This window comes from Ictalurus furcatus, chromosome 5 (genome assembly GCF_023375685.1).
Source record: "Ictalurus furcatus strain D&B chromosome 5, Billie_1.0, whole genome shotgun sequence".
Lineage (NCBI taxonomy): Eukaryota > Metazoa > Chordata > Actinopteri > Siluriformes > Ictaluridae > Ictalurus > Ictalurus furcatus.
The window spans coordinates 28,629,829-28,656,369 of record NC_071259.1 but is presented as its reverse complement, the minus strand read 5'-3'; the positions used below and the strand labels follow the sequence as shown (position 1 = coordinate 28,656,369).

Here is a 26,541-nt window from a genome sequence, read left to right as displayed (position 1 = left end):
ACGTTTAGTCATTTAGCAAAAAGACGCTAATAATATTTTTGATCTCAGTGCAACCAAACATAATTGGGTGTCAGCTTTGACAAAAAAGATTCTAACGATGAGAAATAGTGGGTTCCAGCAGAGGCCTGGCCTTTTCTTCTGGCAATTTTGTCTGCTCGGTTCTCTTACTATATCGCTCTCTTATTCTCACTTTCTCAAATCAGTCAAAGCACAATATTTTTCCAGTATACACTATTGTATATGGCTGAGTAGTGCTTGGATTTCTTTTAAGATAGAACCTCAATTTGAATTATGACCTAAAAAGAAATAACTAAATAACTGGAAAATCTGTCATTGAACCTAAATAGTTCATAGAAACCTTCATAGAAACAACTGCTTATTTTAAAAACCAAAATGTTCCTGTTTTGTATCTATGGTGCCTGGGGCTGGTACTTGTTACTTCTAATAATTCCTAGGAGCTCATCACGACTTTATAAAGCTTGTTGTGATTGCATCCTCTACAAAAACTGGAAGATCACTGACTGTTCTGAAACCCAGACGGTGTTGTCTCTCTCAGTTCAATTCAGTTTTATTTATATTGCACGTTTAATAGTGTACACTGTCACAAAGCAGTTGACAGAAATTCAGATGTAGATTTAGATCCTTATTGAGCAAGCTGGAGGTGACCATGGCAAAGAAAAACTCCCTGAGACGACATGAGGAAGAAATCTCAAGAAGAACCAGACTCAAAAGGGAACCCGTTCTCTTCCGGTGAATAAGTGGATAGTGTGAATATGAATGATTACTCACCTACAACTGTATACTTTAAAATCAAGCTGTACTAAGTGTGCTGAAGGATGTCCAATATGAGCATTATATGTACGTGGGTACAAGTCTACAGTATCCAAATGAGACTATCCCGAGAAGAATCGGTATTCGGTGCAGGATAAAGTGAGTCAGAAGTGCGTAGAGCGTCAGGATGAATCTGGCAGGTCTGGAGGATGAGAGGAGCCACATTAGTAGCCATGTGTCACAATCAGGAACTGGCATCACATCATGTATTAGGAGTACACATAGAGGTCTTCAGAGACAGATCTCATATAATTTTATTCATGAAATTAGCTGGAGCTCTTTTTTAAAACATAGCAGAGTAGCAATTAATGCTGAAAGTAAATATATACATATGTAGGCTGATTTGGTTTTCATTTTCTCCAGAAATGAGATGACGACTACAGTATGACTATGGGTCCGTGTACTTAATTAACGGGAAAATTTGCACACTAAGACAGGAACTTCATTCATGTATTCATAAATTATTATTTATTTTTTGTTTAATTGACTCTTACTTGTTTCAAAGTCTAAAAATCAAATATTCATTCCCATTGCAGTACATTTCAGCTTGGCCTGAAAGTACAGGAAGCTATTATGTATGCTTACTGTGTACTCTGGACCATTATTCTGTTTTCATAAAAGATAGGATAAAAATAGGACCAACATATGCAGAAATAAATTAGGGTTTATTAAAATATTATTAAGTTTTAGCACTGGGAAAATATTTTTCCTGCAGATATTTTCAGCCACCACGTTGCCCTGTTTTACTATTTTTAAAAAGCACGTAGTGATCCATTTTAGCACTACATCAGGCAGTAACTGTAATCTTTAATCTACGCCTCTTGCTACCCAATAATTGCTGATACGCATCTGGGTCATTCAAGAGCTTTTATTAAATTTAGCCCTAAAATGAATCAGAAATGATTGAAAAACAGGCGAAGGAGAAACATAATAGCTTTTTTGTAATGTATTATTATTATTATTATTATTATTATTATTATTATTTAATCATTTTTTTAGTGAAAATCTTAATTCAAATTCTAGTTTCTGATACACTTTGAGAATTCGATTTAAATTTGCTCATATTTTATGAAGTAGGTGCTAATACCTAGATTCAGTGGCATACTGGTATACTCACATGGTGCATCGGCATCGAATATTTGAAACTGCAGCATCCTCTGATGTCTCCGCCCCTTCCAGTAAATTAAGCATGCTGCTACCACTAAGAGCTAAAGTCTCCAGCGCTCCATGCTTTATTTAAGTTCTATTATATTATCTAGGCATTAATAATACATAGTATTTTATTGAATTTCAACTTGTACTATAAGTGGCTAGAATTTGAGACACACACCCTCGCTTGGCCTCTCTCTATCTCTCTTCCTCTCTGAGTGTGTGATCCTATGCTCAGTTAGACAAGTGTACTGTTTCAATAATGTGGCTCCTTTTAGCTCCTTGGAAGGACGTTAGTGTCTTTTTGTAACGCTAAGACTAGCATAATTAACTAAGAGACTGGTATAATTACAGCTGGGGGAAATTGGTTTTTATTGGCTTTCGCTGCTGTGTTCATGCTTCATTAGTGGAAGGCCATTAAGGCCTGTTGCTCATGCAGTCTCCGTTTTACTACACACACTCACACACACACATATACACACACACACACACACACACACACACACAATTGTTCTGCAGTGTTCCAATAAGGAGAAAACTCATTCTGTCTATGCAATTTGTCCGTCTGTTCAGCTGCTTGTCTGCTCATCCATCCGTCCATCCATTCATCTATTTTTTCCATCATTTCCTGTGCACATGAGAGTTTCTAGGTAAGGGCTTAGCAGGTGGTGCCAAGGGACAGATGGCAGGCTGGGTCTCAGGATTTAGGGGGACAGGATTCTCAGCTGTAGGGGGCTTTCAGATCAGAGAGCGGGAGAAAGATGGCTCATGTGCTGCATTTAAGCAGCCACTGGGAAGCAAGGAAACACTGAGCAGTCGTGTGTTAGCACAGTGATGAGTCACATCCCTTTGCGGCCTCCTGAGATCTTATCAGTGTTCCATTGCTCTGGCAGTGTATCAGTGGGTGGCCTACGCTCCTCTCTGGAGCATTTGTACCGCTGTTCTTGCCTCCCTGAATGCATGTTGGGACGTTTTGTTTGCCTGCCCTATATACAGTAAGCACCGAACTGGGAGAATGCCTTAAACAGGGACATTTCTACCACCTACAAGCAGTAAACAATGCCAGAGGCTTGTGGCTTCCCATGAGGCAGCCTGCATGTTGCTCGGACTGATAGTACGTCTGTATAAACATCTTCTCACCTGCCCTACACTAATGTAAAATGAACTGATGAAATCTTCTGCTAGATGTAAAAATTGGCACCATGTCGGTTTAATGACATGATACATATAGATGTTTACACTTATTTTAAAATCCTGCACCCACCTCTTCTACAAAAACAACATGTTGATTATGACCACTCCCTGCAGATATTCTGATCCCGCTCGATGCCGTAGTTATTTGTTTTTACCAGCTGCAATATTTTCTAATAAAACTCAGTTGGTTAATTTCCCCCAAATACAAATCATTACAAACTGTTAAACCCTGTTAAGATGTTATTTTCTTTTTAATAAACACGAGAAGTAGACTACTACATTTCACATGTAATCACTGTGTTTTCACTCCTCCAAATTTAAAAAAAAAAAAAAAAAAAAAAACAACAACAACAAAAAAAAACCCTTTCCCTCTGGGAGAATTTTAACTATGTAGAGCCCTACAACAGAAAGCTTCACTATCAGAAGGGTCCCAAGTAAACCCCCTTTAGGAAGCTACGAACGCTTAGCTAATCAAATAATCAAAGAACCCTTGAGGAAAATGTTTTAAAGAGCATAGGCTATTAAAAAAAAATAAACAAAACAAAAAAAAACAACCCTCCATAGTCTTATAGTTAATGTGTTTTTGAATTCTGTCCCTTAGAAATGACATAAAAACAACATCATTACCCATATGTTTCATTATATATACACCATTAGCTATATGAGCTAATGTGACATGATGTCTGAGAGATCTTTATCTCCTAATGGATGTCAATAATCTTCATTAAACATAGACAGCTATAGCTAACATAAGCTAGCCTGACATGATTTCTGAGAGAATTTTGAGAGCTCATTATGAACATTAATCTTCACTGCTACTAAGAGCCAACTCAACAGGATTTTGGAGAGATTTGTTTTTTCAAGTCATGTTTATAGATGTTTACTATCTTCATTGCTAAAGCTAACTAGCAAGCTAACATGAGTTAACCTGACATGATGTCTAAGAGAACTGTAACTCCATCCCTGCTGAAAAAACAACAACAATAAACATCACAGATTCTAACGGTTTCCACTACAAATACCATTACAAACCACCAGCTAACCTTTAAAACCATTACCATTATTGGTCCTTAATGGTATCCACTGCCACCAAACAAATGCCACCAATAGAAGGCAACAAATTACCAGTAGAGACCCACAGGGACCATTACAATTTCCATTAAAACCAATACAATTCCCAATATAACCATTAAAACCATTACAGTTTCTATGATGGTTTCTATTGTTTTTTCAGCAGGGATATCAATGCTCCTTCTCATGATTGCCCTAACTAGTCAGCTAGTTGACAAGCACTTACCTGACAAGTTTTCTGAGATAATTGTAACTCATTATGAATGTTCATAATGTTCTTTGCTGTGGCTAGCCAGCTAGCTAACATAATATTACTTTACAGGATTCTGAAAGGATTTTTAAATAAAAGGTTCATAGTCTTCACTGATAAAGCTAGTCAGCTAGCTAGAATGTCTAACCCAACAGGATTTCTGAGAGGATTTTAAGTCATATTCACAGATGTTTACCATCTTTGTTGCTAAAAATGGCCAGCTAGCTAACATGAGCTAGCCTGACAGGATTTCTGAGAGGAAATAAATGTTCATAATCATCACTGGTAAACATAGCCAGCTAGCTAACATGAGCTAACCTGTCAAGATTTCTAAGAGGATTTTAAACTCTTATTCCAAAATGCTTCTAAACCTCACTGGTAAACATAGTCAGCTATGCTAACCGTGAGGTAACCTGACAGAATTCCTGAGAGGACTTGACAACAATAATAATTTTTTAAAAAATGACTTTTTTTTTTCCCATAATAAATGTTTAAAATCTTTGCTGGTAAACATAATCCGCTAGCTAACATGATATGACCTGACATGATTTTATGAGAGGATATTTAAGTGACATTCATAAATGCTTACCAAATTCACTGCTAAAGCTAGCCTAGCAAGACATGCACTAACCTGGTGTATGATATTTCTGTTATATGACAGATATGAACATCATGTTTCTTGCCTTCACAGTTAAATATAAATAGATGACTGAAATAATGTGACTGGCTATTAAGGGTGTGCCGTTGTGTCCACAGACAGACACGTACTTGAATTTTCCTTAATCGTGTACATGTTTTTATCATCATAAACACCAAAGGTTGGCAATGCTAACACATACTCTCATTTGGCATGTCTGTTAAGAAATTCTACCAACAGCAAATATGAAGTTCCATATGTAAGAAATATAAATGTGTTTGTCACTACAAATGTAAGATAAACAAAATGTTGTTCTCGTGACAAACACCAGTGGTAGTTGCTGCAGAGTCCAACAGCATGTTGTGCAGTCTGTGACTGAGCATTTGTATATATTCCAGCCGAAGAGATTTGCATGTTTTAAAGGTAAATTAGGCCTAAAGCGTCCAGAAATATCCACTGCTGTCTACACTGGCTCTAAACCACTGATCCGCACTCCCTGGGTGGCCTAGATGGAGACGTATTTTGGTCATAAACATATTCAAGGCATATTCTGTACAATGAGCTAATTGGGTTGGTTGAATATTTACATCATCTCTGAAACAGACCTAAATACAGGACAATGTGGACTGCTGAGATTTTGTTTAGGGGTTTTCATTTTAGACCTAAAATGTGTTTAAAGCAGAAGATGGACGATAATTGTGTCTCTTTGGTCATAAATATCTTGTTTGAAATGCAGGCAGAAGCAGTAAGAGTGCATCTAGTGTGGGCAGGTGTCCAGGGAAGCTCATGCTAACTGTCTGAAATGGCAGAGACGCTACCATCTGTCTTCATTTGGCTGTGGATTTCCCAGTGTTGCTGTGCTTCGGATTCAGCTGGAGCTCAGCAGAAGTGACGTTAGTGCTGATGGAGTTTGGGGTGGTGGAGATTAAGGCTGGAGGTCTCTGGCCTGCTCACTCGCGCTCTCTCTCTCTCTCACTTTCTCGATCTCTTTCTATTTCTCTCTGTTTTCAGAATAAATGAAGCAGCAACACGCCAAGATGCGTTCCCCAGACACAAATTAGACTAAAAAATTATATTCAGTGGACAGCAGGCTTTTACTGTGTAGATTCCTCCAAGGCTAAGTTAAATTTATGCCAAGTTTTCCATGGATGGCCCCTAAATGATTAAAATGTACTTTGAATGGGACTTCCTAAAGATTTCATACTATCTAAAGCAGCAGGTATTTAAACCGTACTTAGAGAACCATTGTTAAGCCTATTCTATATACTTATAAGCATCTTTGTGCATGCATATCTTGCTTTATTAAAAAACTTTACATTTAATTATCAAAAAACTAAACATGCAATTATTTCCCCAAAAGCAGTGAGACCCCAAGGAGGGGGTTCAAAAACCTTTAGAAGTAAACTTCTGCAAGCTTGGAACAGTCCTAGCTGTTATGCAGATTGTCCATCAAACAAAAGAGAATGGGGTAGTGAATACATAGTAGATGTCATAGATGAAAATACCTATCCTATACATCACTACTGGCTGAAACAGATCGTAAGGGCATATTCGTTTCCCAGATTGTAAGCGTTCTTTGCCCTGACCTTTTGGAAGGCTCCAGAAGGAGCATAAAACAGGCTGGAAAATTACACACTATATCTGTCAATTCTAGTTTCTAGCCACTTCTTGCAACTTGTAACTCTTGGTCCCTACTGCAAACCGAAGACCATGTGGCATTGATTTTAGATTAAAGATGTCTTCATGACACCTGGGACCCACCTGTATTTTCCTACTCTGAAATTCCTCCTTCCACCCCATACATGGTTCATACAATCTCAACTGTTTGAGGTCATTAAAAATGGACACTCACAGTAAGCCAACGCCTGGTTAGCTTCTGTGTGGATAACAAGCTCCCAAACAGCTTTGAAAAGCACCCAAAAGTGTTGTTTGGCTAATGATTCATTTATTTTAAAAGCCAGGGCGAGATGTTGGCTATGATATTTCAGCATTAGTGCCATTAAACTCCCCCCCCCTCCCCCCGCCCCCCCAAAAAAAAACAAGGCCCTCAGTTTGATTAAAAATGATCCACAAAGCAACTACACAACTATCCTACTGCATTCAGTGATCTTAAAGAATATCATTCACAAATAGAACGTCTTTCGCTAAGTAGTCCAACATCATAACCACAGAGTTACCAAGGATTTGTAATGCTGACAAATTGAGAAACTTTGAGTGCAAATTACTCAAATTGGATTTTCTCCAGTTCCCACTTGGTCATGAATGCGGCGTAAGCCAAGGCCAAATTACACTGCCAAAATTGATAGTGGTCCCTTAGTTCCTTGCATCAGGGCTGTTTTTTTTCTGTTTTCCAGTACACATGATTCAGCCCAGGGGTTTCATAATGAGCTGCTATATTTGAGAATTAGGTGGATGAGTAGGGATAAACTTATCCATGCAGGTGTGTGGCCTTGGCAATTCTCTGTATCCTGGTCTCTACAGTAAAATCAGTGGTGTTAAATTCCCTCCACTAGAGCATAGATTCTTATAACTCAGAGTTCTTTCTACAGCATAAATTTTATTGTGGTTTCAAAACAAATACTTATTCATGGCCACAAACACATCTTTACCCCACATAACCTCTTTATGGTCTGAACACAGCCATGTCTATGAATTCATTAAGGATGAAACAGAACAACCTCTTAACATGTTGTTATTGAAAAATAGTCTACTTTGAGTTGGTCCTTCAGTTGCGTTTTGCGATTCAGACCACCATGTTGTTGACTACTTTCCTACAACAGCATGTCCTGTTGTGTTCTATTGTACCTGCATTTTTAAAAACGTATTAAAGAACGACACATTGTAATTTTATCCGTTTATAGTATCACTTACGCTATTTCTATATTTTCCTGTCTCTTGTAAATATATTAGTTAATATGAGCTTGTCATGTTACCAAGAGGAGGGGGGTGGTGGCTTAATGATTAGCATTAGCGTTTGCCTTGCACCTCCAGGGTTGGGGGTTCGATTCCCACCTCTGTCTTGTGTGTATTGAGTCTGCATTTTCTCCCTGTACTGCAGGGGTTTCTTTTGGGTACTCCAGTTTCCTCCCCCAGTCCAAAGGCATGCGTTGAAGGCTGATTGGCATCTCTAAATTGTCTGTAGTGTGTGAGTGTGTGTGTGGGATTGTGCCCTGCGATGGGTTGGCACACCATCCAGGGTGTCCCCTGCCTTGTGCCCTGAGCTCCCTGGGATAGGCTCCAGGCTCACCGCGACCCTGTGTAGGATAAACGGTACAGATGATGGATGGATGGCTGTTACCAAGAAACCACCAAAAAAGTCCTCTGTCCTGAAGATATATGTATGTGTATGTGTGTGTGTGTGTGTGTGTGTGTGTGTGTGTGTATGTATGTACATATATATGTGTATATATATGTATATATATAAACCTGTGATTTGCTTTCCAGCCAAATTACTGTCCTAGGCATGCTGTTCTAGAAAATGATCACCCTCTGGAATGATCGGAATTGAAGGCGGTGGTATAAATGATGTTAAATAACATTGCTTTGTTTTCTTTCATTACGGAGCCGTTGTATTTGTGCTTTTTTGTTTACTGTTCCTCCGAGAAAAGGTTGTTTATTTGAGGCTGGCTGCATCTGATAGCTCTTCTTTCCCGTGGGTCTGCTGAGCTTGGCCTGCTCCTACAGCTTTGTTCTGCGTTGGTTTAAAAACCCGCTGCTTCATTTCAGCTTTCCTGCTTACTAAACAAAACAAAAGTGTACGTGACAGCGAGATCACGCTCATAGTCATGACAACCATGGATGAAAGCGCGTACAGTGTTTGAGATCAATAGGCGGCTTGTAAAGCTCTTTTTGAAAAGCATACAAAAACCTCCGCAGACATTAGGAGAAGCTTTGTGATGACTTGTTAAATCTTTACGTTCATCACTGTAGATCATGAATGAAGCGGATAACTGTTCACGGCGGAGAGCGCCGCGTCGGAGTGGTCTGGTGAAGATCATATTATAAGCCTACAAAAGAGAATCATTAACAGGCTAAAAGATTCCCGATGGCCTCTTACAGCCTTTCATATTATTCTAACTTCTTGTTGGAGTTTAAATGTCTGGATTACATGATTTCTAGAACTGAGGATGTCTCAATTGTTGTTGTTTTTTAAAAGAGCTGTGCAAATGAGCTTAAGTGCAAAATAATTTGGAACTATGAGGAGAGAATTGAGGTAAGGACTGAACTGTGAAATTTGGAAACAGGTGGGACAAATGAAAGTCACTAAATGACACAAAAGTTTGGTGACTTTTTCATAAATTTGACAATGTACTGTATATAAAAATAGCTACATACCTGAAAATACCAATATCCAGTGTAATTAACCTTTCTGGAAGAGGGGGGCAAATGTATTTTGTCCCCAAACACACAACGAGGGGAATGGATAGTTAGAGAGGCCGAGAATCGCGGTTGGAGATTTGCCGAAGAATGATTCTGCAGATCTACAATTAGGTGCCACCTCAAAGCCGGTTGCTTATCTGGAAGACATGCCAGAAGAAAAACTTTCATTTAAGCACTATGCACATCTAGATGCTACTGGAGCATCGACTGGAACCAGGTTCTGATCAGATGAGACCGTCCATCCATTTTCTGTACCGCTCATGACCGCTCTGGGTCATGGGAGACTAGAGCCTATCCCGGGAAGACAGGGGACAATTTGATAGTGCTGATCAGCCTACAACACATGTCTTTGGAATGGGGAGGAAACTGGAGTACCCGCGTTGGAGTCGCGATCATCTACCCTGGAGTGCTCCACAGTACCAAGAGGATACTTGAGATCACATTGAACATTGGTAGAAAATTGGAGCCTTTGTTTTCAGGAGCTAACAGCAAATCTCAACTGTTATTCCTTATTTATCCATCCATCTTCTATACCGCTTTATCCTTCAGGGTCCTTCCTACGGGGAACCTGGAGCCTATCCCAGGGAGCATGAGGCACAAGGCAGGGTACACCCTGGACAGTGCCAATCCATCACAGGGCACAATCCCATACACACATTCACATACCCACTCATACATTATGGACACTTTGGACATGCCAATCAGCCTACCATGCATGTCTTTGGACTGGGGGAGGAAACCGGAGTACCCGGAGGAAACCCCCGCAGCACAGGGAGAACATGCAAACTCCACACACAGGGCCACGGTGGGAATCGAACACCCGACCCTGGTGGTGTGAGGCGAACGTGCTAACCACTAAGCCACCGTGTGCCCTTCCTTATTTATATCCCTATTATCCTTATTTATATATATAGCAGAACCGCTAACTTCTCATGGGAATAACGAAAATACCGAGCCAACTAACATATCACTAAACAGAATCACTAAACACATCACAGATATTTCAATATAAACATATTTTTTCTTTGAGCTACCACTGGTTTACAGCAATACAGTATAGCTACCATGCCATTTGCGGTATTTCCATATGTCACGCACATGTTGTGTCATTCTGTCAGAGGCAGTAAACATCTAGAAGGCCTACGAGACTTGACCTTTTGTGTTTGTGTGCACAGCACGGATAGTGAAAAGCAGGCAGTGGTGTGAGATGACCCCGTGCTCAGAGGGAGAAATCTGCGGCCTGCTGTTCAATCACTCTGGCTGGACCTGCACCAAGGGAGGCGGACGAATAAAAACCGTCACGGTAAGACCTTACGAGATTTCACTGTCATGATTAGGATGTTGTGTCACTTAAACATGAAAACGAATTCAGTGACAAAAATACAGTATGTGTGCAGACCTTATGGATCTCTATAGATGTATCACAGAACTTAATATCATGTAATAATAGTAATAAAATGATCAAAGGAATGAAACCACGACAAAAGAAAAAAGGAACAGGATGAAAAATAAAAATACATAACACTGACTACGTTTACATGGACAGCAGTAATCTAATTATTGACCTTAATCTGAGGAAGATAATAATGTGATTAAGGTGTTTACATGAGTCGCTTTTAGAATACTCCTTTCAAGTTCCCATTTTACATGTTTTAGAACATAATTAGATTAACAGCCCGCGTCATTACGTCACCGCGCCACGCCGTCCGACGTCCCTCCAGAATTTCACGTATCGACATACAGTTCGTCTTCGTTATGGTACGTATACATTTTTGGGTGTTTTTATTTATTTTTTTTACGAACGCTTTAAGTGCAGTTAATTATTTGTCATGCTGTACGTGCTAATAGACGACTGCTTGAAGCGGTGGGTGTGTCCCAAATCGCGTAGTTACCGTCTATATAGTAGCCGAGATACATGTATTTTTCCCCACTACAGGCCTATAGTAGGAAAGTATGCGATTTGGGACACAACAGAACTCTCTTGTCCGCCGTAAAACGTAAAACTGCCGTGTGTGATCGTGTCCTGTCGCAAAATGCGGTGAAAACTCCCACACGACGTTCATAATGTGATTAAGGTGTTTACATGTCACTACTACACGTCCATAATGCGACTAAAACAGGAGTACTCCACCTGTCTTAATTAGATTATTGCTTACTTCGATTATGACCTTAATTAGATTAAGGTAAGTAAAAATTGCTGTTTACGTGGTAGTTTCTTAATTAGAGTACGGTCTTAATCGGATTAAGAGTGGATTATTGTTGTCCATGTAAACGCAGCTACTGTCTCCAGAAAGTGTTCAGTGAATATTTGTCTTTTTGCTTTATTGCAACATCAGTTTAATCAGGATGCGATTTTTTTTTGTTTCCGGCTCATTTTGAAGTGACTTTCTAGAAAAATAAAAGATTCTAAGGACATCAAACTCTTAACTGAATCTTAATAAAATAGTATAGATGGATAGATAGATGTGTATGTCTATAAGTGAGAATGTGGAAGGTGATTAAGGTCATATTTTAGCTTCAGATTTACATAAGGCAGTTATTGTTTGTCTTTTTTTTTTTTATTTCACCTTGTCATATTAAAATGAATCCATCCATCCATCCATCCATATTCCGTACCGCTTATCCTACACAGGGTCGCGGGGAGTCTGGAGCCTATCCCAGTGGAGTCGTGGCACAAGGCGGGGGACACCCTGGACGGGGTGCCAACCCATCGCAGGGCACAATCGCACACACATTCACACACTACGGACAATTTGGACATGCCAGTCAGCCTGCAGCGCATGTCTTTGGACTGGGGGAGGAAACTGGAGTACCCGGAGGAAACCCCCAAACCAAAGCATGGGGAGAACATGCAAACTCTGTAAACACAGGGCAGGGGCGGCAATTCAACCGCCAACCTTGGAGGTGCGAGGCAGACGTGCTAATTACTAAGCCACTCCCCCTTCCATTAAATTAGTCATCTCAGTGATGTAACTTGGGGTCTGAGATCAATTTGAAAATGTGAGATTTCCGTTTAAAACTGGAAACAAACACAACTTTTATCTTTTCAAAAAGGAAATTGAATATTTCTTGTTTAAGATTCTGCACTGTTTCTATGTCACTATTTAAATTTAAGCTCATTTTGGACAGCGAATAATATTAACTCCTTTGTACAAAAGATTCGATATTTCTCGAGTCGTATCTCTTCCATCGAAGCATGTGTTCAGACGACACGACGACATGGAGTTGATCTAACATGGTCAAACACAAACTTATGCACTGTAAAACCGGATCGTTCATTTAACTCAAAAAAAAATGTAGGAAACTAATTACCTCAAAATTTTTAAGTTGATAAATCAATTTCTTTAAGCCAAATGCAGTTAAATATAACAAAAATTGAACTCAAACTTGGAAAATAGTTTCCTCAAATTTTTTGAGTTAAATGAACTTATCAGGTTTTACAGTGTGGAGTCATTCAGAAATTCTGAAATTGACCTTAGTAAATTAGTAATTAATAGACCTTAGTGACCTTAGTAAAGAAAGTAAATATTTCTAAGATTTCAGTTTTCACTCAAGTAGTTACAGATATATTAATATATTAATATCATTTGTGATGAAATATGTTGTATTAATATAGAAAGGAATGCAGAATAGATGCATTTTCACTCGGGGTCTCAGACTTTTGGACCCTACTGTATTATATGTTACAAGGGGTTACGTAATAATTGTACAGAATGGAACATAAGAGCTAATTATTGAATTAACAGAATATATTTTGAATCATTCTACTGATATACTGCATTATCCATCCCCTTTTGTCCATATCCTTGTACTTTAATTGTGCTGTATCCCAAAGGACTTGGTGTGTGTGTGTGTGTGTGTGTGTGTACATTTCTGTATGAATGAAAGATGAACTGAGGTCAGTATAAATGTGGCCAGTGGCTTAGCAATGCATTTACACCATACTGTGATTTTGTGATAGATATTTAGACAGCATTGCTGTTTTCAGTGTGCAGTGTACAGAAATATGTGCTGAGGTCATGTAGCCAGAGACACACACACTCATACACACCACACACACACACAAAGAGAGAGCGAGAGAGAGAGAGAGAAAAAAAAAATATGCTGATCATGTCCTAGATTTTTCTCCTCAGTTTTTCAGTCTGCACATGTTCAAATATCTGGCATGTGTGCAAGTATACATGTGTACATATGATTATGTGGCCATTGATTAGTACACCTGTTTTTGTCCATGTGTGTATATGCATATTGTGTCATACATCCTTCATTGGGCTATATACTGTATGTGTTCTTGAGTATGTACGCATCTGAATTTGTAATTATGCTAGTATAAAAAGCAGCTGCGACATTAGTCATAAATTAATCATGACTGTAATTATGCATTAATCACACTAATTATGCATTCAGAGTGTCGGTACTGTGTATCTGACTCTCTATCATCCACTAAATAGCAAAGAGCACTTTAACAGCGCAGTGTTTTCCACTCAGACATTCCCACCAAAGCGCTAGCTGAGCTGTCATATCATCAACTAGAGGTGGACAAAAATCATACGGTAAACAATATGCATGGCGATTATTTAATTTTGCTAAAACACATTTTGGAAGACTACGAATGTCATATTTAGCGTACAAAGAGCACGATGTTAGACGTTTCTTTTTTCAATCAGCAATGTCAAATGTACAAAATAAAATAATGTAAGTACGTTATTTTATTTTGTACATTTGACATTGCTGATTGTTTCATTGCTAATGTTCAGCTGTTTTTAGTGCAGATTCAGTCTCTTTCTTTCTCACTGGCTGCCAATCATAGCACGATGGGATTGGTCAATAACGACAACCAATAAAAACGGAGAAAACGGCTTCAGTTAAACCTTTATTGTATCGCCCACCCAAGTTCACGATGCATGTTTTACACTTGAAAATCTTTATTATATCGAATATTTTTTACATTTTTCTGGAAGTGTTGAATATGTCCTTCCTAATTATTTAACCCTTTCTCGCAGTACACTGCCGTTCGGAATGGAAATGGACTTATCTGACATTTTTAATCGGTATAAACAAACGAATCATCACCGCATGTCTGTTATAAGCTTAGTCAGGACACTGTTGGGTTTCTGTGTGTAGAGTATCGTGACTGTTTGTAGTTGCTGGTGAGCAGGAAGATGGGAAAGGGGGGAGGGGGTGTGTGAGCACCCTCCTGGGCAACCAATTCACACCTCTCCACGGTAACATTGGAACAGAGATAAAACGGACAGCACAGCTAAAGCTTTTTGATAGTAAAACACTGTATACAACTGCCACAATAAAATTATTACATTTAAACCTAGTAGGCGAGGTAAAAAATAAATAAATAAAATACCTAAGAAAAACTTTAAATTCTTAAAACCCTGAGTGTCTACTTTCATATGAGCCATTAAGCATTACTGCGGAGTGTGACATCACAAATAAATTCAATGCTGAACATGGGGTACCCCCAAAACAGTTCATTTAACTAACCACAGTTGATTAGTTATAGACGGTGCTGTTATAGGAAAAGAACATTGCCGGGGTGGTGTGATTCAACTCCACACTACCCTGAAGTGGACTATATATATATATATATATATATATACGACAAAAGAAATGCAGCTTGTCATGTAACTGAGAAACCGGAAATTGCAAGCTCCTCCCTCCTGAAAACTCTCCCTAAACATCTGCTAAAAGTTTGACCATATTAATGAATACACGTTTTTCTTTGTTAATAAACATCCTTTTTTTAAATCTGTGTATTATTAGGCATAGATTATGTTGAGCATCTGCCATACAAGTCCCCATGAATGAGCTGTTACTATAGAAACAATCATGTATTAGAAGGAGTCTTAATATAAAGCTATGCTTTATGTTATAGCCAGAAATACTGCCTGAGCTGTATGCTTATATAGGGTGTCCCAGACGTCTCCATACATAGAGGACTTCATCAGGACAACTGTTCGTTGACGTCCATTTCTCGGTTGGTCCGCAACACTTCCAGTCTTTTTGATTTTTTGAATGAGTTTTCCGACAGTGTCGTGTGTGATGTGCTCGCCATGTTTCCGGTTAAAACCCATCGCAACCCTGTGACAGCTTCCCGATCCAGCCATGAGAATGATTTCAATGCGTTCTTCTTTTGTCAAAGGCGTTGTGTCTGAAAAAATATATACATAATACACATATAATAAGCATGAACATTTTATGTATGTAGTCTTTTGGGACACGCCGTAGAAAATGAATCAACGCCTTCTGACCTATTAGATTCCATAATTCGAGCCTACCATAGTACTGTATAAGTGTAACTGGACAGACGTGAAGCTGTCAGTATTTTGTCAGTGAAGCTGTCTTGTTTTTGCAGTAAATAATATCAGAATATCTTCTGCTTCTTCTCAATAACACCTGATATTAAAGGTGTAAAGCCTTTAAAAACATGTGTGCTTTAATCGGCGAATTAATATACACAGCAGTTAACAGCTACCTTGACATTTTAAGAATTTTTAACAGAAAGTATTTCTCTATAAAGTGATCTGAAACTCTATTCCATCATCATGATTATCACCATTACACCTGCTCTGATTTACATTTCCCTCAGACTGTAATAACCAGAGCTCAGCTCCACTTGCTATAAAAGGTGCAGGAGCTCCGCTCCTATAATCTCCCCCTAATTTAACCCCTGAGTAGAACTACATAAAATATTTAAGTACTCATCACAGACACAAATTTTCAAGACTTAAGACCTCTCTAAAGATTATATTCATGCAACGGTAACAATAAATAACTTAAAACAAGCCATCAAAGACAAACCTGCATAATAAAGTATGCACAATAAAGGTCTACTTAAAAGAATCATGGAAGGCATTGTCTCGCATGAACGACCTTAGCGATATGAGATATGATGCGACAGATATGTTATATTAATAAAATTGGGCAAGTACTACCTACTTAACCACTACAGGAAGAAGCCATTTGTTTCCAGCCACTAACCAGAGCCTTTCACTGCAGCGCACTTGCAAAGGTGAAAGGATCTCGTTTATTCACCACTAACTTAAACTAAATATACTAAAACATATTATATAAGGCATATTAAAACATAACTATGTATAATAAGTATTTCTATTTTTAAAACATTGTGCAAAATAAGTTTGTATCTGCTAAAAAGGGGGGGATTTGGATAATTAAGGTGTGTGCAAAATAAATATGCAGTCCAAAAATGTGTATGCATGAAAGGGAAACTGTAAATTTAATACTTTAAAAAAAAAAAATTGTGCAAAACAAGTATGCATGCTAAACAGTGGTACACATGAAAATATTCACAGTTTGCAAAATTAAAATGCATATCAAGAATGTTTGCATACTTATAAAGCCAGTAGGGAAAATAAATATGCATACTAAAAATAGGTTTGGATACTTAAAAATGTGTGGTAACTATGCATAATAAACACAAGTACACACATGCAAAGTGTGCAAAAGAAGTTTGCTTACAAAATAATAAGTGTCAAAAAATAAATGTATGCTTAAAAAAATAAATACAGCATGCAGTATGTAAATACAGCAAATAGGGTACAAAATAAATATGCATACTAAAAAAAGAAGTATGCAAATAAATATGCATACTAAAGAAGGAGTATGTAAAAAAATATGCATACTAAAAAAGAAGTATGCAAATAAATATGCATACTAAAAAAGACGTATGTAAATAAATATGCATACTAAAAAAGGAGTATATAAATAAATATGCATACTAAAAAAGAAATATGCAAATAAATATGCATACTAAGCACAAGAATATATAAACATGTGCAAAGTGTGCAAAATTAATATGCATACTAAGAAGTATGAATAAAATTTTGCAAAGTGTCCAAAGTATGCATATAGAAACGCAAGTTTGCATACTTGAAAAAAAACAAGTCTGCAAAATAAATATGTATATTATACACAATTACACTAAATAAGTATTCATACAAAAATACACAAGTTTACATGCTTAAAAAAACAGATCTGCATACTACACATGAAAGACTGCAAAGTGTGCAAAATTAGGATGCATGCTAAAAACATGTTTACACACAAAAATAAGTGTGCATCAAAGTGTACAAATACAATTGTACAAAGTATGCAAAATAAGTATGCACACAAAAAAGTAAGATTGCATACTTAAAAAAAACAAGTGTGCAAAATAAATATGCATACTAAAAATTGGTTTGGATACTTTAAAAAACGTGTGGGAAGTAACTCTGCGTACACGTGAAAGCATGCAAAGTGTGCGAAATAAGTATGCATACAAAAAAGTAAGTGCCAAAAAGTAAATGCATGCTTTAAAGATTAATAGGCAAGAAAGTGTACAAATAAGTATGCATACTAAAAATGAGTTTGGACACGTCTGCATACTAAAAAAAAAGAAAGTGTAAATAAATGGGCCTGCTAAAAATAACTAAAAATCAAAGTGTGCAAAATAAGTATGCAGAGTTAAAATTAGTTTTGATTTTTAGTTTAGTTAAAATAAGTTTGGTTAAGTGCAAAGTATGTAAATAAGTAGGTATGTGAGGGTGGCATTGGGGAAAGTGTGCAAAGTGTGCAAGCAAAATCCACTCTGCTTCTATCACTATGTTTAAATGGTCATGATGTTACCATTTACAATAATCATGTTCCTAATCATTCTACTGTCATACCAGCAGTCTTTGTGTTTCTGTATACACCTGTAAATATGAATATGCAGGTTGTCTGTGTGTGTGTGTGTGTGTGTGTGTGTCTGTGTGTGTGTGTGTGTGTACATGCACACATATTTGCTTTTTTATTTCTAGTGCGCAGGTGGTCTGCTGTAAGTATTGTCTGTTCCAGCATCATGTGTGTGTGTGTGTGTGTGTGTGTGTGTGTGTGTGTGTGTGTGTGTGTGTGTGTGTGTGTGTGGTTACAGTTTACATTAGCCTGCAGCATCGTGTCTCATGCCTGTGGCAGCTGCTGAAGATTTCATGCTCATGTTTCTCACATCACATAATCAAGCCTGACAGCAGAGAGGACTGTGTCTGTATGTGTGTGCTTATGTAAAAGATGTGCACTTTTACGCTTGCATATTGGCTCTATGATCTTGGTGTGTGTGTGTGTGTGAGAGAGAGAGAGCGAGCATGTTTCTAGCACGTTCTTCTTTTTTTACACGTAATGGCAGGCTGTGGAGCTGCCTTGTTGTCATTGTAGATTTGTTGTTGGAGGGTTCAAGAGCAGAAGATTTGCAGTAGTGTTATCATTGGGTGGAGCTCACACTGTGTAATGAAGGGTGTAAGAGCATTACCCTGTGGTGCAGTAAGGCACACATGCCAGTCCTCCTTATTCTCAAGGGAGAGTGCCTGTTTTCATCGCCCTCATCGCAAAACCCAATCAGATGTCTAGTATTTTTGGGCAAATTTCAGATAGATAGATAGATAGATAGATGGATCATAGATAGATAGATGGATAGATGGATCATAGATGGATGGATGAATCATAGATAGATAGATGGATGGATGGATAGATGGATCATGGATGGATGGATGGATGGATGGATGGATCATAGATTGATAGATGGATCATAGATGGATGGATGGATGGATGGATGGATGAATCATAGATAGATAGATAGATGGATGGATAGATGGATTATAGATGGATGGATGGATGGATGAATCATAGATGGATAGATGGATCATAGACGGATGGATGAATCATAGATAGATGGATGGATGGATGGATCATAGATAGATAGATAGATAGATGGATAGATGGATCATGGATGGATGGATGAATCATAGATAGATAGATGGATGGATGGATGGATCATAGATGGATGGATGGATGAATCATAGATAGATAGATAGATGGATGGATGGATGGATCATAGATGGATGGTTGGATCATAGATAGATAGATAAATGACATAGTAGATGACAACCCACTTTATGTTCAAGTCACTACACAGTGGCTACGCCATATTTCTTTTTTATCTGGTTTGGGTTAAGGCTGTTACTATGATAGCCCAAATGTAGCCCCGCCCCCTGACAACGGCAGCGATGGACTTAGTTGATTGAAGTGGATTTTAGTGGATTTAATTTCGGTCAGCCTGGTCTGTAATGTTATGGTTTGCAGATACTGTACTGTATGTTACTTCAGAATCCGGAATAAAACATGACAGGGGCATGCTGTTACATCAAAATAATCAGCCGTGTAAAGTGGAGTTACTGTTACCACCCTGAAGTTCCTTATGGTCCAACATCAAAATGTAGTTCATTATAACATTAATTATAAACCTTGCAGCCAGATCTACCGTCAGAGCCGCTGCTCTAGAAAATGAATCAACAGTTTCTGAGCTGTCAGAATGGAGAATTGAGCAGTGCTGTGGTATAAAGTGGGATAGATTTTAATAGACGAACCCCTGCTTTGGTTTGGAAAATCTCCCAGAGTGTGTGTGTGTGTGTGTGTGTGTGCGTGAGCTTATGAAGTATTATATAAATGTATTTATTGCTTCTACATTGCTGTGTGTGTGTGTGTGTGTGTGTGTGTGTGTGTGTGAGTGTTATGTAAAGATGGTTCAGGCTCAGATGCACTACAGTGAGGCGTGCCCTCTGTAGCAGCTGGAGCACAAAACACCCCACGCTGTATGTAATGGGCAGCAATCCAAAAAGTGTGTACATGGATTTGTTGCATGTCCTGTGTGTGTGTGTGTGTGTGTGTGTGTGTGTGCTCAGTTTTGCACCTGCAACCTTTCTAAATCTGGCCCTCCCTCAGGGTGTGTGTTAGGAGAGAGAGGAGACAGAACCAGGTTCTGACCCTTTAATGGAGTTAGCATATGCAGGATGCTGAAGCTCGGCCAGACATTAATATAGATCACCCACCAGAGCCCCAAACACACGGTGCCATTTGTCTTCACTAGTGAACTGCTGAAAGGTTCAAATTTGCTGTATTCTCCCGAGCCGAGTACCGCGACACCACACGTGCTGGAGAGGCGGTGAAGGAATGCAAGCAGCTCACGCCTGTTACACCACAAAGCTCATAGCCCATACTGATCAGAGTTAAAGAACTAACAAGGGCTTTGCTTTAAATCTCATGCTCTGTTCACTACTTAGCAACAGATGTCGTATTGACCCGAGCATCGCTTTAGAGTTTACAGCAATACACCTGCAGGGTTTCTTTTAAATCACCAAATATAATTCCTTTCCCTCTGAATTATTAAACCGTTTTTATGTATGTTGGCATTTAAATTCCCTTCCTATGAGTGAACATCCTCCTGTTGGTTTGTGTGTGTGCGTGTGTGTGTGTGTGTGTGTGTGTGTGTGTGTGTGTGTGTGTGCAGAGCCAGGAGTTTAAAGTCCCTGTTAAGTGCTTTGAAACTCATATCGTTATTCGATGTCTTGACGTAATTTGCACTGAAACAGGAAGTCAGGGCGGGACATATCGAGTGTCTCCTCCCCCTTTTTAAATAGCCGTTAGCATTTAGCTTACCTCACAGCCAGGAAACCTACAACTGTTGGGAGCGGGAAACTTCAGATTCTAGAAAGCGTTTGATTGGACAGAAAATCTGATATAGAAGCTGCAGTCCAGAATGATGTCATCAAAAATGTTGGTCCGTATAGGTCGTAGAGAGAGACTGTAAACTTTGAACGCATATGTCTTCTAAATGTGAATTTTGCCTTTTTTTTTGGAGCACACTAGCTTATAGATAACCTTAAGGCGAACATATTCATACTAAAAGCCACAAAACTTCAATTTTGATTCCACTGGGATAAATTAAAATTAAATAAGAGGTGGAGAAATCTTCACAATGACTGTGACTAACAAACAACTAACTGTTTTTTTGTTTTTTTTACACACTATCATGTATTCATCGATTTGTATTTTTTAATACAGCACATATTGTTAAAGTAATGATTAACTAGCTAACGTCAGTTAACGTTGTTTGAACATTGAACGCATGGACGTTGTTTACATCGAGTATTTTAACTCCCAAGCTAACAAACCCATTATGTATGAAGCACTGAAATAGATTTTGTATGGAACTAACTTGTGTCATGGGTGTAACTATAAACATTAAATGTAACTTTAAACAGTTAACGTGTCTCGCTGTGGTATAAGCAGAATAACGGGCTGTGCTGTTGTTGTAAAATAATCCTTCGCTTTGCATTGGGCATTATTGTGCCACCACTGCATGGATTATTTTCATATAACAGCATGGTCCACCTTGTGCTATTCCTCACTTAGAGAAGAGAAGGAGTCTCCGTTTTCAGCGCTTTGTAAAGGTCATGGGTAAAACTGTCACTTTATGTTTTCTGACACTATCTTCAGGACTTCTCAGTAACAGGTTGTCCCCTCGAAACTATTGGGACGGCATGGCAAATTCATTTGTTTGTGCTATATACCATTTGGGTTTGAGATCAAGAGATGGATATGAGACCAGAGTTTAGGATTTTTTTTTTTCTGGTATTTACATCTAGATGTGTTAAACAACATAAAACACAGAACCTTTTGTATCAGACCACCCAATTTGTTTAGGTGAGCAAAAGTATAAGACAGATAAGTGTTGAAGTAAATGAAAGTAATTAACACTTAATATTTTGTTGCATATCCCTTGCTTGTAGTAACTGCATCAAGCCTGTGACTCATTGACCACCAAATTGATGCTTTGTTCTTTTATGATGCTTTTCCAGGATTTTACCGCAGACTCTTTCAGCTGTTGTTTGTTTCGGGGCGTTTCTCCTTTCAGTCGCCTCTTCGGGAGGTGAAATGCTGTTCGATTGAGTTAAGGTCTGATGATTGATTTGGTCAGTCTAAAACCTTCCACTTTTTCTCCTTGATAAAGTCCTTTGTTGTATTGGCAGTGTGTTTTGGATCATTGTCTTACTGCATGATAAAGTTCCTCCCAGTTCATTTAAATGCATTTCTCTGTAAATTGGCAGTCATAATGTTCCTGTAAACTTCTGAGTTCATTCTGCTGCTGCCATCATGAGTTACATCATCAATAAAGATTAGCGAGCCTGTTCCAGAAGTAGCCATGCGAGCCCAATCCATGACACTACCTCCACCATGCTTCACAGATGAGCTTGCATGTGTTGGATTATAAGCAGATCCTTTCTTTTCTCCTGTTTCTCATACATCCACAACATAACTATAAATGGATGTTTTTCAAATGTATTCTTTAATAAATAAAACATTGTTAAAGGAATAAAACACTTCATGATGTTATTTGAAACTAATTACGTGTGCGGTGGTAACATTAACTCGCGGCATCATTTCCTACAACCTTGTCGTTGATTATTTTGCTATAACAGCATTCTCTGACATGTTATTTCTTATACAGTACTTGATTTGAACTCAGTGGCTGGTTATTGCCTAGCTCAGCAGGACATGTGGTACATCACAGGCCTGAAAGACTGGGAAAGAGACTATATCAGGGTAGAGGACTCTTGCGGTACTGGGCTATAATCATCTGTATGCTGATAAATATGGCTCATAGAAATGCTGTAATATATTCATGGTGTTTTTATGGAGCCAGTTCAGGTTGGGTACAGTTCATTATTTTTATTAGTTTAAATTGCTTTTAGAGCCAGGGGATTTGCACTGGGCAGAGAGACAGAGAGAGAAGAGTACAGGGGTTCTGGGTGGCCTAGAGACTACTGTAGGAGGTGTTTAGAGACATTAGCTCAGCAGAATGGCTAGCAGGAAAATGCTGAATCATGTGGTCAGCTGTTCGATGGTGACCACACAAGCAAAAGGGAAACTGTTACTGAATCTATTCTTGGTAGCATGATGTGGCATTGAGCATGAGAAAGGTGCTGTATAAATAAAAGGAGTTATTATTAGACGAGTTATTAAACTGTAGTTATGTAGGTGTAGCGTGCATACACACATCACGGTGTACACAATGAACAATGTCTTCACAATATAACATGCAGCTTGTTTGCTAATTGGGAAGCTGTTTGGGATCAATGTTAATGGATGGTACGTTTAAAAAAAACGTGTTTGTTGATATGGTGAAGTTTTCTGTGAAGAGGTGGTTGGTTGGTTGGAACGTGTTGCTGTAGGAAAATAATCAACCTCAGAATTGGAACGGTAACTATGCTTTGTTGAGCCGCATCACAGCAACCCTTTATCCATTTTATTGATAACACTTGATTGATATTGTGTTTTGTTAATGTTTTCTCAAAAGCATAGGATAAATCTGTTAATAATGTATTGATTCACTGTAATGAAGACGGACACATGTGCAAGATAGTAAGAGTAAGTATATAATAAGATAGATTACTTCTGCCTTTAAACATCACCCAGTGTTGTATCAGATACAATCTCCGTTTCAACATGTCACCCCAATCTAAAAGCACACGACGGCTCATTGACTAGGATACCGAGCTCAGAAAAGTTGGCAGGTGTAAGACAATGTGCTGGTGATAAATCTTTAAAAGGCATAGTTCAGAAAACAAGGTTCAGATTCTCCGTACATAGTTAGTTTGGTAGATTACTGATGAGTTTCTTTCAATTCCATGAGGTTATGATGTATATTAAAGTCTTTTGGCACATCATTGTCAACATACAGAATAAAATCTCCACTCTCGGCCGAGCATGGGATTACGCATAAAAGGCGATCCCAGCTAACCCTTTTAAGCTTTTCTAAACATTACAGTTCTAAGACCATTTATAGAAAACATTTCTAAACATGCCTACAACACTGCTGCTGCATTGCTAGTTGTAGGACTCTTGAAATTTAAATAATGTTATGTTTTGTGTTACTGGGAAGGTTGTGAGGAATGTTTTTATAATACTGTAAAGCAAACCATTATTACGACGGAGGTTTTTTGAATGTTGCAGGAACGTTATTTTTGGGAAGATGGATCTAACCTTCTTCGGACCTGATGAATACTTACTGACTGACTGTCAGGGCTGTTTCTGGCCATTTTGGTGCCCTAGGCAAGATTCCTAATAAAAGATGTTGTGCTTTCTTTCGTTTGGGTGGATGAGCCAGGCTGGGACAGAGGTGTTGGGGTGCTCCCAAGTTGGTGGTGCCCCAAGCAACACCTAGTTTGCCTATGCCTAGAAACTCCCCTGCTTACGTTCCTAATAGCAGTTGTTACTTTTGTTGCTGAATATGGATTGACATTTAGCACCTTGGCAGTAAATTTGTTGATCTCAAATCTAGGATGTTGCTGTCGAAACACCTAGAAATGTCTTCCTGTCTAGTTTTCAATCTGCTACATTGTTTCTCTTTTTTACTGTCTGCCCATTTTTCTCCCTTGCTGTCTGTCTCATTAGTGGCTGCATTTTGTCCGTGCATGTTCATTGCACTGACACAGGACCAGAAAGAGACAGAAAGTGATTGGAAAAGTAAGAAAAGTGAAGGCTTGAGAGAAGATGTGGATAGAAGAGACAGTGGTAGAATGGCGTTGTGGACTAAAGAGAATGAAGGAGCAGTGCTGAACAGCGAAAGCGATGAGACAGAGAGTGACGGAGCGACGTCGGAGACGCAACAGTAAGGCGTATTATTCTGGGAGCTGTAGCTCACTGAGACACTCAGGCTGATCTGATGGGGTCAGACTGAACACAGCATCTCATACAGGGCCCCCCCCTTCCTTCCTTCCCTTGCTGCAGTTGCTTTCCGCTCACGTCTCTCTCAGTTTGCCCACGCATCCACCCGCCTCTGTTAAAGGCTACTAAATATCTGAGGCACAGGGGAATTGCCAATCCTCGGAGAGTCTGTACCCTTTCCAACCTTGCTCTCTGCTTGCTTTTATCGAATGCATTTATGAAGCCAAACACTTCTGGCTCGCCAGGTCGGCTGATTTGATTTTTCGCTCGCGCTCCCGTTCTCCAGGAGGGAGTTTATGAAGGTGGGGGGGGGGGAGAGACGGATGCATATGCGGCATTTCAGTCTCCAGAGCCAGCGTGGCACTGCAGAGCATTGCTTAATACGCCATTGACAGTCTTCTTAGCCATGCTGGAAGTATTGTAGGGACTTTTCCCACAATTGAAAACATGATGTGTCAATTATCAAAGAACTGACATTTGGTAGGCAGTCAGTAGAGGTGGAGGAATATATGACTCTGCAAAAGGTTACACTGAATCATTGAGCAGACCTGAACTTTTATACTCAAAATATTATCTCAAAATCCAGTTACTTCATAAATAGACATCTGTTTTGTTACTGGAATGCCTTCTGCTTTTTGTGGTGAGCCATAATGCAAACCCTTGGAAAAAATTTTAGAGGAAATCCACATGCATAACCTTTAACAGAATAAACAGCAGGAACCTGTAACAAAGAATAAAAATGCAATCTTGCATATTGAGGATTTAGCACTTTAAATCAGCACTTAATTTTGAATACTTCACAGTATTTACTGCCTTTGGAGAGCAAAACTGCTTTGTTGCTGAAAGAAACCAGATCAATAATATTAATAATAATAATAATAATAATAATAACAATTCTGTTACTTTAGGCAAAATTTCGATGGCAGAATATTCGAGAAAGAAATATATATATTGTATACAGTAGTGCCTACCAGAAATATTGACACCCTCCACAGAAATGATGAAAAAAATATTGAATAAATAAAATAAAAAAAACTGTATATGTAGTAAATATACTAATTGTAAACATAGCCATCTTTGGAAAAAAAATATATTATTGATATATTTGTTGTCTGTCTCCAGGAACTACATTGTTGCCTTTGCCCCTGTCTTGTTTCCCTGGGGTATAAATATGAGGTTGCACATGTGTAAAATCCCTTTTTATAACCTAAAAAGCAAATCACTTTCAACACAAAAGATACAGATAGTTCTTCAACAATCAGGTAGTGTGTATATATAAAAAATAAAATACACAAACACTTAAAATTCTATTAGACACAATCAGGGTCATAATAAAAATGTCTGGAATAGCCGCTGGACATTGGCCAGAAATTGGAGCCATGAGCATACTGATCACTTTCACTAGTGAGGTGAATGCTAAGCTAAGGGAAGAAAAAAAGACTGAGCAGTTTAGTTGATTCTTGAGGTTTTACTTACTGTA

At 38.6% G+C, this 26,541-nt stretch overlaps 1 protein-coding gene across 9 annotated transcripts in view; it reads left to right on the top strand.

Annotated features, from left to right (window-relative positions):
* The window catches only part of tafa5l (TAFA chemokine like family member 5, like), an 82,124-nt gene that overhangs the window by 41,126 nt on the left and 14,457 nt on the right, over positions 1–26,541 (top strand). For 7 of the 9 annotated variants that reach the window (XM_053625636.1, XM_053625632.1, XM_053625633.1 and 4 more), the window contains 2 exons: positions 10,688–10,815; positions 12,145–13,024. In XM_053625636.1, coding sequence (XP_053481611.1) covers positions 10,688–10,815; positions 12,145–12,468 — 452 coding nt within the window. In that variant the 3' untranslated portion in view covers positions 12,469–13,024. Of the gene's footprint in view, positions 1–10,687; positions 10,816–12,144; positions 13,025–24,788; positions 25,003–26,541 lie in introns of those variants that run through there. The other 2 variants (XM_053625638.1, XM_053625639.1) reach the window with 2 other exon arrangements.